General features: G+C 39.3%; 1 protein-coding gene across 1 annotated transcript in view; it reads right to left on the bottom strand.

Annotated features, from left to right (window-relative positions):
- Positions 1 to 16,142, bottom strand: part of SLC44A5 (solute carrier family 44 member 5) — a gene marked incomplete at its 5' end in the record, with an annotated part of 61,304 nt that overhangs the window by 752 nt on the left and 44,410 nt on the right. Inside the window, 11 exons of the mRNA XM_084210999.1 lie at positions 904 to 988; positions 1,614 to 1,702; positions 2,727 to 2,797; positions 4,492 to 4,565; positions 5,433 to 5,536; positions 5,910 to 6,004; positions 7,054 to 7,316; positions 8,945 to 9,032; positions 9,906 to 9,998; positions 13,051 to 13,150; positions 15,911 to 16,042. Coding sequence (XP_084067125.1) covers positions 904 to 988; positions 1,614 to 1,702; positions 2,727 to 2,797; positions 4,492 to 4,565; positions 5,433 to 5,536; positions 5,910 to 6,004; positions 7,054 to 7,316; positions 8,945 to 9,032; positions 9,906 to 9,998; positions 13,051 to 13,150; positions 15,911 to 16,042 — 1,194 coding nt within the window. The remainder of the gene's footprint in view (positions 1 to 903; positions 989 to 1,613; positions 1,703 to 2,726; positions 2,798 to 4,491; positions 4,566 to 5,432; positions 5,537 to 5,909; positions 6,005 to 7,053; positions 7,317 to 8,944; positions 9,033 to 9,905; positions 9,999 to 13,050; positions 13,151 to 15,910; positions 16,043 to 16,142) is intronic.

Here is a 16,142-nt window from a genome sequence, read left to right as displayed (position 1 = left end):
TTTTGAGTTTTCTAACTGATCTTGTTCCCGTGATTCTTTGGCAACCCAGTTTTGCAGAACCCCTGCTAAACTTAGTTTCTGTGGAAGTGAAGTTAAAGTGAGTGTTTAAAGAATCAGTATTATCATATTTACCTCACTTCAGTAATCCATAGTGTATATTTATGAAAGATGAAGCCTATGACTATTTCCCTTAGTATTATCAAATAATTTGCAAATTGCAAGAACAATCATTACCATGTAACTAACTTCTCCCTGTGTCCTGCCACGTGGCAATACACTTGGACGTACCAGAATGGCTTTCATTATAGAAATACACAGCACATGGAAGGTACTACATGCTAAGGACACCTGCTTCTTATAATAATATCCTAATTCAAGAACAAGAGATTTCTTTTGTGATTTTAGTATTCTTTGACAGGACCTATGATTGTTTGCCATTGGGAGTCCAAGGGACAGTTAGCTTCACATGGGATTTAACAGAATCTTTGAGATAATTCAGCATAGTACTTTGTTCAGGGTTATTAAACTAAAAACAAAGTACCACCTATATACCAAAGAATATATTTTTACTGTCAAGACGCTTAAGCAAATCAATACTGTACAGGGCTCTTCACAAAGCACCCAGAAGCAAACTTAATGAAATTTAAGGAAGATCTGAAAAACAAAAGCCAGATATTTCCATAAACCATAAAGCTACCTTACACTTCTTAAAGTAATTAAATTTGAACACTAAAGCATGGAAGACCATATCACAGAGCCAATATGAAAAGAAGAAGCTGCTAATTTTTCATACAGTTTGCTAGTATGTCACCAGACTTCTGTGTCTAGAAGGATGGATAAGGTGATTTTTTACTCCTCCTTCCATGACTTGCAGGTATTACTGAAAGAAAATGTAGTACTTACAAAAGCAGAGGAAAAGCGTGTCAACACACATTGCATAGACGCTGAAGAACCCATGTGCAACTAGGTAGGAGCCAATGATGACTGTCTACAAAAAACAAACCACAATAAACCCCCAAATTTCTTTCAGCACCACTGTGGAAGTATTAGCACAAGTTAGAAGCCTAGTCTGCTACGCAAATTTAGAGGAATTTAATGTCAGCTCTGTATTTCTACCAAAGGTTACTACTGCTGTGGACAAGGATGACAGGTTCAAGACACTGCATCCTAACATGTAGTAGCTTCTAGTTTTCCAGCTGGAAATAGCTCCAAACTGAAATTATTTCAACATCTGAGGAGAATACATGCCAAGATTATCCTGAACTCCTCCAAGAACCACTCAGCCTAGAGATGTTCTGAAGTTTAAGGGGAGGCCTACAAAAGTAGAGAGATGCACTACAAATCCCTTCCATTAGAAGCCATACTGTCATCAGTGTCTTGCTGTCTGGGAAGTCTGAGGAGACGTGAAACATAATTTTTCTGAAGATTCAGAGCCCTGCAGTGCCACTTCTGCCTGAAGGATCCCAAGGACTGGAGTGCAGCAGTTCAGCCCTCTTGAGTGGATACCCTGCCACTGAGATGCTGCTCAAAGGAGCTGTTACCAGACCATGCCCTGAGTAGTCTGAGCACCTCAAACTGCCCCAAGCATTCAGGAAATTAAATGGTTGCCTTACCAACAATGGTACCCAGTAGTAATTTAGCATTGGCACTTCCTGTGCAAAGACTGGTATTCTCTGTGTGAAGAAAAAGAATGCAAGAACACCTGCAAGAAACACAGGCAATTAGTTATTCCCATGCTAGCTCTGATTTCCCAGGATGTAAACAATGAATAAGACAGACAACAGATCCAAGGCTGGTTTCAGTAGAAGTTTGTAAACAATACATTCTTCAATACTAATTATTTAACAGAAGAGATATGTAAATTAATCAATTACCATAAAGATATTAATGGGCCCAGAAAGACTTTAATGAGTTGCTTTGTTTCACCATTCTACTGAATTTAACAGCAAAATTAATAAATACTGTAATTCTACAGTGATGACAAAATACTTTATATCAGCTCTTGGTACTAGTTTTACTTTTGATTAAAATATAATTAATTAGTTAACTTTGAAAGCATACAGAATGCAAAATATGGCTATTTGTAAAATAGGTTCTTGAAACTGCTGTGACTATTTGGAAAAACCACAACAGAACACTGCGAACCCAAATTTCTGAAAGCGCTCCATTTAAAAAATAGAAAAACACTTTTCTGTCACAGAAAACTATGAATAGTCTACTTGATAACTACTCAATTGAATAATCTACTTGATATCTACTGATAAAAAGGAAAACCCTACAAGGATGCTAGAAATACCCTATTTCTTTTACTATAGCTTATAGATATAAGAGGCTCAAATACAGCAAAGCTTCAGGTCCATTCCTGCAGACCTTTGCCACCACATTTACAGGCAATTGTCTGTTAGCAGGTGAATCTCATTTGCAATTTTGATTCAACTATGATGCTGTGGCTGCAGAAGTCCTTGCACCAGCCACACATTCAAAAGCTGTAAAAGCAATTATGGAAAAGACACTGTCAAGGCAAACCAAGTGCTGGACAGGGGGGAAAAAGGGAAAAAATGGTTTTAGATCAATCTAGCAAATCCTAGAAACACAGAAACAGATTTCCAAACAGTCAGACCAATGAGAACCTCCAGCGGCTAACTAAGCACATATGAATGTGGCAGACTTGCTTGTCGGTACCAGAAAATAAAGCATACCATTTAGAAAACAAATAACCAGCTTACCTACACCACCTGCAACAAGGATTTTCCCCAGAAATAGAAGGAAGTCTGTAACTTTGTCCAGAACTGCAACCCTGTTTAGCAAAGGACAAATGAGACATAATCATCACAAACCAGACATTTGTATTGTTTCTCCTTAAATCTATGGATAATTGCAAAACATGACCAGAAGCTGTCTTCTGCTGGTTTTACAGGCTGACAACACAGCACCACAGACAGGCAGTGCTGAGACAGGTGTTGCCACAGCAGAATCTCAGGAGGCAAAAAAGCACTGAGCCTTTGTTGGGCACGACCTTAATGTAGCAATGCTTCTACAGGACTGATGTGAAGACTATTTTTTCCTCAAGTTGGTTTAAAAAAAAATCAACCAACCCAAAACTTCAAAATATTATTATTTCAGCCTTACTTCTAGGGGCACAAATAAGCCAGGCCAGAATAGGAAAAGTACACATCAAAACAAAAAGCCATATTTATGCAGGTTGCTGGTAGGCCTCCTTTTCACTTGGTCCTATCTGGCCATCTTTCATGACCTCATAATATGCCAAATCTACTATTTTAAGATATCATGGTACAACATAGAAAGCAGGAAACTTCAAAGCAGGAAGATAATAACAGATGAATGAAGGTAGACAGAAAAGCTGACAATAAATCTGCAGCTCTTATTGAAGCACAGCAGGGAGTTTCTGCTCAATGTTCTGCCAGCCTGTCTTATCCTAAACTGCAGATAAATAATGGGATGAAAAATTAACTTTGTATCATCAACCTCTTGACAGCACTGAAGGCCATATCACAGTTATGGATGAGGTAATACACAGTACTGACTACTGCGAAAAATAAACATTAAGAACTACTGAAAAGACAAATCATCATTAACCTGTCAGACTTCAGATTTAGCAAAATACACAAGATAAAAACATCTTTATTGAAAAACCAGAATTATATGTCTAGCATTTAACTATTGTTCTTACTGATTAAGAGCAAAATCATAAAGGGCAGAGAGGTGGTATTTTGTAAGGAAATGAAGGCAGCTTCTCTCTTCTATTGCACAGGCATTACTCAGTATGGACATCACTGTCCTGATACTAGTGCAGGGTAACACAATGAATATATATATATATATATATATATATATATATTCCATCTCCCAGCTCCAGTCCTTTCCCCTTCTTAAGCCTCATTTCCACTTTCTTCTTTCAGCCTTCGCCTTCATTTCCCTCCTCCTCCAGTCCTTCACTTAATGCTTTTAAACTACCTAACCAGTTTTACTGAGTCTCTTGCTTGGTAATTAGATTGTGTTGTATTGCATCAATATGGCCTGCTCCTAAGTTATTCTCCTATTACATTTTGATCTTACAGTAGCAAAGGAGGAGCCAGGAGCACTGAAGGAAAGTACTGATGAGAACAAGGAGTTTGGCAACATGCTTAGTAGTGGAAAAAAGGGCCATGAAATTTGCAAGCATCAGAGGGTATCTGGTTATGTTAAAGACAATCTTTTTGAAAGGAAAGTATTCTGTCCTCTTTATTTCCACTCTCTGACACCTCATAAGATTTCTGAATGAATCTGAAGACTCAGGTTTTTCTGCTTTCCCTTTCTCAGACCAAATGGACCAAAGCTCAAAAAACAAACATATGACAGATGATGAGCACCCCACTCCCATCCATCTGCAGATCTTAGTATTTGGAGATATGGGAGAGGAAAGACGTGTGCCCACAGAGTGCAAGAGTAGGAACTCCTGACGTTTCCAAGGACGGGGAGGTAGTCCCTTACCTCACCACATTCCGCATGAGCAAAAAGAACGCTTCCTTTGCCGAGGTGCAGAAGTTTTTACCATATATGGCAATCTGTAAAATAACAGTGGCTGTTAAGTAATTTAAATAATTAGGATACCTTCTCATATGCCAGGATTTTTCTGCACATAATGCACAGTTCTCCCTAATATGTGGCCTTGAAACCCAGATGAACATAAAACACTTTCCTTAGTCACCTGTTACTTCTCAATGTTTCCCATCAGACTGGGACAGAATATTATCCATCTTTCCCCTTCAAATCTCCTGGCAATCAGCATGCCACTCCTTGTGATCTCACAGGCAATAGACTAAGTACTTAGTTTGCTAAGCAGAGCCAAAAAGGTACTTTTTAAGGGCTTCTTCTCCCTTTGCTAGTTACCTAAACTAGATTTATAGTCAGTGGAAAAGAATAGGCACTTGTAGAGCTGAAGTGAGCTGACCCCTGTAGTTATCTCCTTGGACCTGATGCTGCTTTCCCTGAAGAAGAAATCTGCATAAAATAAAGCAGCTAAAGTTATTTAGGAACAAAACTACTTCTTCCTGTAATAGTGTTCACCAGGGTAAGATATACTAGAAGAGCTCTCAGCTCAGACAGTTTATGAACTGTAAAGAAGATTGTCAAAAACGCCTCCTCTTCAAGATGGCAAAAAATTTGAAACATCAATTGGATCAACACAGGTTGTAATGGACCCACTACAGCCACCTTCTTTGAGACAAGAAGTCTGTGACTGTACCATTCAATCACCGAAATTCCTTCCAGTCAGAACATCCTAGGCTGAAATCTGTGCATGTTAATTTATGTGAAGATTTCAAACTTCTCTTATCTGTAAGCTAAGAAGGCTTATTTGAGAGAAATAGCACTGCTTTGGGGATATTTTAATGTTCTAGATAGGGGAGACAATATGCAGACACAGCACATACCATGATGTAGGCATTTCTGTTTATAAATTTTAAGAATTTTTCCAAACACCAGAAACAGCACTGGAGGCAGCAGAGTAGGAATCTAGTGAAGGAGTTCTGAGTACCTGAAAAGAGCAGGAGAGAGTACATCATACACAGAACTCATTAATAGTCTTCAGAATGTAGAAAGCTATTCAGGAGAAGACCTTAAATTTTGACATTATTTTTTAATTTCTAGGTATGGACTCTCTCTCAACCAAATTTAACTCACTAGCTTTCAATGAGATCAGACTCATATCCCATCTGAACTTTGCATTACATTCCCAAAAATATAGACTCAGCTTGAGTAAATGAACACACATTTACTGGCTTCAAAAGAAACTACAATGGATAATGTGGCATTAGTCTCTTTTCCTTGCTAAAAAACAGCTTGGGAAAGTAAGGAAGCAATTTAGCAAGGAAGGTCTTAACAACTTAGGGCAGATTAATAAATCTCACCTTTCAGTTTGTGATCCAGGTATTCCAGTATTACTCTAATAAGCTGGACAATTGCAAGAATTAAGGCTCCAAATGCCAGCGAACCTGTATGGTATCTGGAAACAAAATATTTGACTGTTATGTCACACATGTGCCTATGTACATGGATATATGTATGCATATATGTATGTATATACAAATAAAATCAGAAGTGAAGGAAGTTCCTTTAGTGGGAATTACATAAAACGAATGGACCTTCATCCCGATCCACCACAGAGAAACAGGATGAAGCCATTGGTGCTGTTGGTGTTTGTGAGTGCTGTGTCTGTCTCAGTTGGCGCACAAGTGTTGTGTACATGCATTTCGTGTGTGTGTCTATTGGGAGAACTTGCTCAGCATTACAATTGGTTGGATCTAGGGGCAGGGAGCTGCAGCAGCCTCGGTGCTGTAGGGCTAGAGGATACAGCCTTCACCTAATAAATACATCTTCCCAATTGTGCTGTTTGGATGGACTAGAGTTAGTTTTTTTCATAGTAGCTTGTGCTACACTATGCTTTGGATTTCGGACCATGATAATTATGACAACACACCCATGTTTTAGCCATTGTTGAGCAGTACTTGCACAGCACCAAGAACTGCTCTGCTCCTCACGCTGTCCCACTGATAAGCAGGTTGGGGGTGCATGAGGAGCTGGGAGGGAACATGGCCAGGACACCTGACCCCAAATGACTCCATACTGTGCTGTGCTCAGCAGTAACAGCTGGTGGAAGGAGAGGTAAGAGTGGAGCATTTGAAGTTATGGAGTTTGTCATTCCAAGACACTGCTACACATGAAGAAGCCCTGATGTACTGGGGACGTGCCAGGCTGTGGGAAATGGGGAATGAATTCCTTACTTTGCTTTGCTTGTGCATGCAGCTTTCTTTTACCTATTAACCTGTCTTCATCTCAACCCATGTGCTTTCGCATTTTCACCCTTCAGATTCTCTCCCCCACTCCACTGTGGGGGAGCAAGCGGGCGGCTGTGGGGGTCTTGACTGCCACCAAGATTAAACCATAATGCTGACTAATTATTTTCTTCTGATATTCTAAGATTGGCTTCCCTAGATGGAAAAAGAGTATTTGTCAGATACATGACAAGGCTCACTTCCAGCTCCACAGTCTTACCGTATTGCTCGTCCAAATGAAGAGAAGAGTGGCCACAGTGGAATATCAGCTGGTTTTCGATAGGCCCAGTAATAAGAGGCAAAGGCACCAGCAAGGGTACACTGACCCAGGGCAATTGCAAAATTCACCAGCCAGAGAAAGACAAAGGCATTGGCTAACTGGAAGATGAAGATGTACTTATGGTACAGACTTTCTCCTCCATAAAAAGCAAAAGTACACTGAGCACCTGGGCACAATTTAGTCACATTGGTTGTGTTAAAAGTCTAAACAGAAAGAAAAAAAACCAATCATAAGCAATGAATTCTATATACATAGCCTCTGAAATTTAGCATGCTAATACAAATAACATAACTCTGCTTGATGTTTCATTACATCATTCAAAACTGCAACACTATGTAACTTTACATATTTAAGGATTCATATCAAGGATTTATGCAGTCTTCTGCAAAGACTTAATTTCAAACTAGGTATTGGAAAACAGGGCTGTTCACCACATCCCTGAATTTTGAATAAATGATATTTGAATTTCAGGAATCTGTCTGTAAGGTATATAAATGCTTTGTTAAAGAAAATCTGCTCAATTAAAACAAAATTGGAATTACTCGAAAACTAGAGGCCAAATTGGATGTTCAGGTAAATTGCTGTGATTTAAATGAAAAATGGAGCTAAACAATTTAATAGAAACTGCGGATGTGGTCACAATTTAGTTTCTGTATCTCAGACTATGTAAAAAAGGAGTAATCTTAACATTGAATTATTTTTCCCTATTTCTAGTGTTCATTTCATGTATTTGCTTGGTTTGGACATGAAATGAAACCAGATCAATTCTAATTCCTTTATTTTGTAGTGTTTAGACATCAGCAGGGTGTGCATCACCACTGCAATACAATGAAATTTAATGCATCAGTCTCTGCTCATTGCCTCTTGTCCCACTGCTGGGTCCCCAGAGCAGAGCCTGGTTCATGCTCTGACCCTTCCTGTGCACAGGGTCACCAAGGGCTGAGGCCCCTCTCAGCTGGGGCTCCTCTCCAGGCTGAGCAGCCCCAGCTCCCTCTGCCTTTCCTGGGCACCGAGATGCTCCAGGCCCTTGCTCAGCTCCAGGAGCTCCTGTCCCTGCTGTGCTGAGGGACAGAGCTGGACACAGCAGCCAGAGGTGCCTCCAGGGCTGGGCACAGGGACAGGATCCCCCTGACCTGCTGGGAATGCTCTTCCCAAAGCACCTCTTGGCCCCCAGGACAAACTGCTGGCTCAGGGACAGCTTGTTGCCCACCAAGATCCCTAGGCCCTTCTCCACAAAGCTGCCCTCCAGCAGGTGACCTGCAGCCTGTGCTGGTGGTGTATAGGGTTATTCTTCCCCTGGTGCACAACATTTAATAAATATTTCTAGTTTTTAAAGAATCCTTAAATTCAAACGCACAGCCAAGTAAAAAAAAATTGACTGAAGGCAAAATTAAAAAAAAACAAGACAAATATTTTCGGAGCTTCATAAAGGTAATTACTCTGCCAGAAGAAGTTAAGCTTCTGCTTCAAATCATGGCTAGTCCAGAGCAACTTTGAGGTGCAGCTTTCAAAGTTTAGCACTGCCTTTGGAAGACCAAAAACAGACTCCTCATAAATTCAAGAACATCTTTCCTATAAAATTTTATTTTTGTCTCTTCCTTTCTCACCCTGTAAATTAGAATGTTAACATTTACAAGAGAGTTTAGCAGAAAAACTAGTTTATGTCTGTAAAATAAAAAAGTGTTACCTAAACATCAGGTAATAATTTCAGATTTAACATGGGGACTCATTACTTAAAACATGCACATTTTTTACTAGAAGTGCATTTAATAGTGATTAAGAAATGCAGTTAGTATAGCTTTCCCTGTAGGTAAATATTTGTTACACTTACCTCTGGGTCACAAGTTAGGTTTGCATACTTGCACAGTGTTTGATTAGCCATTACTTTATACACAGGTTCTCCTGATGTGGCCAGAAAACTGAATGAAATATTTTAAGGAGGAATCACAAAACTGTGGTTCTTGAGCAACAAAAACTGCTCTTGCTCTGCAGAGATCTAGCTGAAGGGTTGACAAAGAAGACCAAGTACTCTCATTACTTAAAGAACGACTGCAAACTCATACCTGGAGCTGTAATAACCCCTGACCAGAATGGGCGGGGGGCATAACATTGAAAACCATCCCCCTCTCTCCTCCACATCTATCTTTGACAAGGCAGATTATGCACTAGTTCTTGTGTTTTGGCAGAAGTAGATACAGAGCATAAGGATGAATTAACACTGCCCTGAACAGCAACAACTGACCCTCTTTGCATATGAAATAACAGCTGGATTTTAATCAGTCGTTTTCCCCTTTTTTAATCCCTACCAAACCCTTGTTGAGAAACAATCAGTGATTGCTGTCAGACAATTCAGAGGAGATAGCACACTGTATATTCACTTGCTCCTTTCTCATATTTTTCTGAACAAGACGTACATAACCCATTCCATCTCCAGTTAACTGAGAAACCATTAACATCAGGCCTGTGGAGCACACAGCACATTAAAGAACATATTCACTCTTCACTGAGGGCCCTTTTCACCCCCAGGAGTCAACCTTATGCAGTACACAAGGCTTTGTACAATCCCACTGCCTTGGCCTGACTTTTAGTCCAGTTTTTTTTTAATTCTAACAAAATCACTGTCTGGTTTGTGCATCACATGTAGATGTGCAGTGCAGAAGACTGCATCAGAAGAGTAAGTGCTAAGTGACCAAATAGCCCTCTTAATATTGGTTTAATTAATGTGAAATAGCAGAAAATTATCCAGTCTTGCAGAAAACTTGCTTCAGATAGGTACACAGACAGAAGGATACACAGCTGTCACAGCCCAGTAGGAAATACAAATTGCAATGAGTAAGAAGGTGACGATTGGGTAGAACAGTGTAGACATTATATAGCCAATTGCCCTATAAAAGAAACAAAACATATCAATAAGCTGTAACAATTCCAGAAACTAGCTTTTTTCAGTCATCTTCTAGCAATTTTACTTTGAGAACCTTGTTGACACTCATAGCAAGCACAACCTAGTGCTGGGATCTCAGAATACTGCAGGAATTTTTTTCTTATGTCTTCAAACCTTGACTCTGTCATTTCTACCACTCCACTTTTATCAATGGTACTAGAGTGAACTTTTTTCATGTGCCATGTTCCAGTCTGTCTTCTACTTTCTCCTTCTTCATGATTGCTTCAGAGATCTATCTCTTTCCAGGCCATTAATTGATTTCCATGACATCTTCTTGCCAACTGCTGCAGACCCTTTACATCCTTATCCCACTCTGCTCATACTGTGTTCTTCCTTCACTCCTACAGACCTGAAACTACCTTATTCTATTTTGTATTTGACAACTCTGTTCCCAGCAACTTTCCTGCCTTAAGTGCCTATGTAGGGGCAGAGACAGTCAACTTGTCTTTGCAATGCCAGGACAGACTGCACCTTCCTGTACCTATGTGACTTTCCTTGCACGTGCTGTAGATAAGTGGTGCTCACCTATGACTAATGGAAGGCAAAATGAATAATTCCCTTTTCCTGTTGACAGCTTAGAAAGCTTCTTTTAATAACAAGGCATATGTAGACTGATATTCTGCTGCTAATTCCTGTGGCTAGAATGTGACTAGTGGCAGGGCTAGTTCCCACTGTGCCAGGGACTCATTCTCTGGAAGTGGGAGATGATACCAGCCCTCTTGGTAAACCTGCTAGCTGCTATCCCAGAAGTGAACATCTCCAACTGGGTATCTCACAGGATATAAATTCAGAAAGCATGTGCTTTGTTTACTGAAACTTACAGGCTGGCTCTCTTTATCACAAGCCTTTTTGTCTAGTGTGATATCATACAGTATTTCTCCTATACCTTAGGGCACCTCTGATGCTATTTGTTTTATAGGATGCAGTTTCCAGACAGCAAAAGGAGAAAAATTTACTCAGTTTCTAAAGGTAAAATAGTTAATGCTGGGGGGAGTGCAAGGAAACTGTCATGTGCAATCCAGAGGTTTTGAGCCAAACATCAATTGCTGTCTGAGCACAGAGACAAGTCACACAGGAGGACACAGACTTATGCTGTTTGAGAAATAATCACAACAAATTAGCTGCGGTCAGCAGTTATTGGTAGGCCTCTTAGTGTCGCAATAGGACATGAAATAAAACGACACGCACGCTGGAACCTCCAAGGTAAAAAAAAGGGAAGTTTACTTCTCGACATTGATATTTATAGAATTGGAAAAGTGACCCTGGATTGGAGGATGAAACTGCCACCTCTCCAACAACACTGGTCAAATCAAAGTCCATCAAATTTCTCCTCCTCCAGAAAGGAATGCAAAAACAATCATTATTTACACAAAAGTGCATGAGAACTCCATTACAAAAATGTAAACATCAGAGGCTTAGAAGAACTTAGAACAGGGCGACATCTTAGTTACGTTTAAGACCATGCCCTATTATTCCAAAACACTGATTAACAACTCTTGTTTTTAGTCAATTATTGGCATTACAACTGTAATATTTCTGAAAATATAGCTAAAAGGTATTGAAAAACACAATTTGATTTCCATTCATTAGCACCTTATTGTTTTCCTAAATACATGACCTCGTCTGTTAGGTTTACAGTAATTACATACAGAGATTCACCTCATCCATTATGCATGACAGCAAAAAGTTCACCTTCAAGTGACCTTTCCATGCTGCTGGAAAACCACAGAATGTTATCACTAATCAGCAAGAAGTTTATGAACTTTCTAAAATCCTTCCACCTGTCAAGGTTGTGAACAAAGGTTTTGAAGAATGCTAAAAGTGTTCCTGGATTTTAATGAATGGGAATTAAAGAGTATAATTTAGTGCTGCCTAAATTAATTGCTATGCTCTAATTGCACAACAGCATAAGACAGGAAACAGATATCTCGCTAAATGCAGAACTTTAGTATTTCTTAATCCCATGACAAAAATCCCAAATTGTGATTCCTGGGAACCACAGTGGCAATAAAGATGGAAGAAAACCACAAGCAATTGTTCATAGATGAACTCAGAACTAACGCTATGTGCTCTGAGAACACAGGCTTGCTTTCAGTACCTATGAGACCATAGCCTATTTGCAGTGAAACCAAGGGCCTGACATTTTAAGTCAGTCAGTTTCAAGTCCATTTATCCTTTGTAATACTCCCAGTTAAAAAAATCCAAACTCCAAACCAAACCAAAAACAAACAAAAAAACCAACAAAAAAACCAAATAAAACAAAAAAACCCCACTAAGTGTTCTGTGTAAAACTGTGTAAAATATGAACTACTCTGAACAAAGCCTATGCAGATTTCAGAAAACACACAACAAAGAGGTCTCTTAGGCCCTGAACTCTCATATCCTGGTTTGCCTTCTTCTTTACTCTAAAAGCTAAAAAGACATATCTTAGACTGGATCCTCTTATAATGCCTGGTCACAGAAGTCTCTTTTTCTCTCTGCAGATTTACTTATGTCCACACAGAAGTTTGACTGGACCCAGTAGAATCTCCTAGTCTTTCCTAAATTGAAGCCACAGCCAAAACAACACCAATCCTCTACCACTAGTATAAGACTCGAGGGACAATCCAATGACAGAGAAAAGTTGGCGCTTACAGGTCCCAGGCTCCTATAAACAGTATACCACACTTAGATTTTTTGCTAAGATGCCTTCTTTGCACTAAGGGTATGTGGTAACATTAACAGTGTATATATTCTTACGGCAAGAAGCGGAAACATAAGAAATACCTTACTTTAAAAGAGAAAGCTCTATTAAGCACAACCTCATTAAAAGGTAACTGATATTCCTTGAAAGCCTCCTGTGAATTCCTTGCTGAACCTGCTTCATTCAACAAATGCAGTGCTGTATTTTAAACCCCAATTTTCTGCCCTTGGTAGAGCAAGATGGAGTTCAAGAAGAGTGTATTCTCAAGATCATTTAATAAAATTCAACATATACTAAAATCAGACAAACATACCTACTACCTTCCTTCAACAGTGCAATAGCAATCCGAATCCGATTTCTTAGGAAGATCAGCATCAGAATGATTATGACCTCAACACCACAAAGTATTATCACTGTAAACAAGCAAAAAAAGATATTAGATTTATCAAGAACCAAACCAATATGCTGCTTCTGTAATTTTTTTCTTGTAATTTGAACTATTGTTCATGAACTCCGTAAAATTCTCTACCGGAGCAGTTCTTTCTCCAAGCGCACCTGCCAAACTTCAATTCCATTTCATACGTTTATAAGTCCCATTGAAAAAAAATTCTATATGCAGTGAATTAGTCAGAATGTATATGACCCTGATATTTATATTTTTAAGAGAAAAACGGAACATACAACTCAGAAAAAGATAAAAATTAACTTCAATGTGACTGCAGTATCAAGCCTTAGATACAGTTCATCCTTTACAAATTGTACTTTCCATAAACAAGAAATTTGCTCATAATACAAGCATTTGTTCATGCTAGACTGTTGCTCATTTGTAGTATTTAGATAATAAAAAACAGGAGATGAAGAGTCAAATTTTTTATGGAGGGTGCATTTTTCTGATCTACATTGTTCTAAAATGTAGATGTACTAAAATCAAAAGGTTTGTTTGAGTGTTAACCTGGCATGAGCTCCTTTCACATAATTTGAGTTTAAAAAAAAAAAAGAGATTAAGATAGGACCATCCTGGTCAGATTACTTTCACTTTCCAGTTGTGTTGCTGGAATCATGCTCTGATATAAGAGAGCTGAGAGCTCTTAGTTATAAGCAGTATTTCAATCATAACTCTGATTTCACTAGTCTGCTTCTGTCTGCTTTCTATTCGTGTTGGTTCAAAACCTACTTCTTCAGTAGAATGTAAGAAAATTCTGGGAAGTTCATCTATAGAAGACTGAGTCGTTAATGCCTGAAGCACACATCCTCCGACTCTGAGACATATCCATTTATTTTCGGTGCTTCCGTTCATTAGGCAACACTTAAACCAGCCCAGTAGGGGCAGGTTATTGTATGCAGCAGGACCTGTGTCCTCCAGCTGAAACAAAGTTCTGTGGAGGGAGAGGAAGACAGAAGGGACAGTACCCTTAAGTATCCAAGAACTTATATGAAGGTTTGCAAAGGAAGATGAGATTTGGCTTCAGGTCCCACAGCTTAGTCATAGTCTCAGAATACCAGACCCAATAGTCACAGATGATGTTGAATTGCAATCTCAAGTATTACCCCTGGCAACAGAACTGCAGCTGACAAGGGACTGCTGTGGTGCTAAGAGCCACAGACCTTGTTCAGAACAAACTTTTTGCTAAATACATTTCAATGCCATTTCCCCATGAAGGAATATATAAACAGGTTTCTTTGAAGTTGCTCTCATTCCAATTTGGCTCTGTTAGATTAATGTACTTGTCCAAAACATTGTGAAAAAGGCAAGCAATGTCAGTACATGATGAGTTCTAAACTCTGACTAAGGACTCTGACTAAGGACTCTAACTACGTTTTTTTCCAAGGATATGTAACTATTTACTTTGCTGGGTGATTTTGGAAAAGCAATTTAATTCCTGAGTACCGCAATTTATTCTTGTGAAAGTGACACTAAACTCTAGGTAAACTACACACTGGATGCTAAGAATCAGGCAGGGGAAGAGCCTGAAGAGTTACCAGAAAAAAAAAAGCATAATAAAGTCCTAATATTCTCTAGTGAGAGCACACTAGAAAGCTTTGCCTTGACAATATATATAGAAGATGCCTCATAAGCTCAATGATCCAACACAGAAGTAAATGACGACATAAAGAAGAGACAGGAGATTTAAGCAGTAAGCTACTGTTCTATTAATTTAGCTACCAATAGGGAGAGGCAGAGTTTTTGGTTATCATCCACTGATCATCAGTTAAAAGTCTGTGTGTCTTCTAACAGAGCAGTAACAGGAGTGCAAGTAATATTCAACAGTTATTTCTTCCCTCTTCTGCTCCTCCTTTCTTGGTGGGAACGTGTATGCTGCAGGTTGTCTTGCTCCAGTAGGATTTTGTTTAAAATGGTTCATTCCAGAGTCTTAGATCAGATGCCAAGAAAATTCAGTATTAACTGACAGGAGACCTCATTGTGGTCTTCAATATCCTCACAAGGGCAACTAGAAGGGCAGGTACCGACCTCTCATTCTCATGACCAGTGAGTGACAGGACTCAAGGGAACAGCTAGAGCTGGGTCGGGGGATTTAGGTGGGAGATCAGGAAAAGGTTCTTCCCCAAGAGTCAGGCACTGAACAGACTCCCCAGTGAATGGTCATGGCCCCAAGGCTGCCAGAGCTCAAGGAACATTTTGACAATACTGACAGGCACAGGGTGGGATTGTTGGAGTGTCCTGTGCAGGGCCAGGAGCTTTACTTGATCATCCTGATGGGCCCCTTCCAACTTGGCATATTTTATGATTCTAAGACACAAAGGAAGGGTAGTTATAAATGTGAGTTATTAATCTCATTTCTGGGGCTCTGAAAGAGGGAGAAAAAATAATCTGAGAGAGAAAAGTATGCTTCCTTGCACAACTTCATCATGATGAACTTAATTATTGCCTTCTGCTTTCCCCATGGTGAAGACTGAACACACAGGAATTAGAATGCTCATAACAAAAGATTCTTTCATTCTTATCACTAGTTTGATTGTATTCTCTCCCCTTACAAATACACTAGTTTCCTTTAAAAAAGCATATTTTTACGCAATACACAGAAAGGGAATTCTGCTTTCTCCTCTGAGCAATGTGTAGAAGAGGAGATTTAACAAGGCAGAAAGTATATTAAGACACTGACTGATTTTCCTGAATATCCATTAACAGGTACCAAATGTAAAAGGGCACTTACTAAATGCTAACCATGTTTGTCTCAGTTGCAGGTACACTTTGAAGTCTGTCTGGAATCCAATATCATAAACGGTGAGGTCAGATCCAGGTATTCCTTTAAGATGATCATACTCCCAGTAACAATGCCAGATGCCTTTCAAAAAACAATCAATAAAATAGGAGAGTGTATGAAGAGTGCAAAGACAAATTAAAAAAAATCTTACAAGCCAAATGTTTTGCTTTTGTATAAGCCT

The sequence above is a fragment of the Fringilla coelebs genome (genome assembly GCF_963513975.1).
Source record: "Fringilla coelebs genome assembly, chromosome: 9".
Taxonomy (NCBI): Eukaryota; Metazoa; Chordata; class Aves; order Passeriformes; family Fringillidae; genus Fringilla; species Fringilla coelebs.
This window is presented reverse-complemented; position numbering and strand designations above follow the sequence as displayed.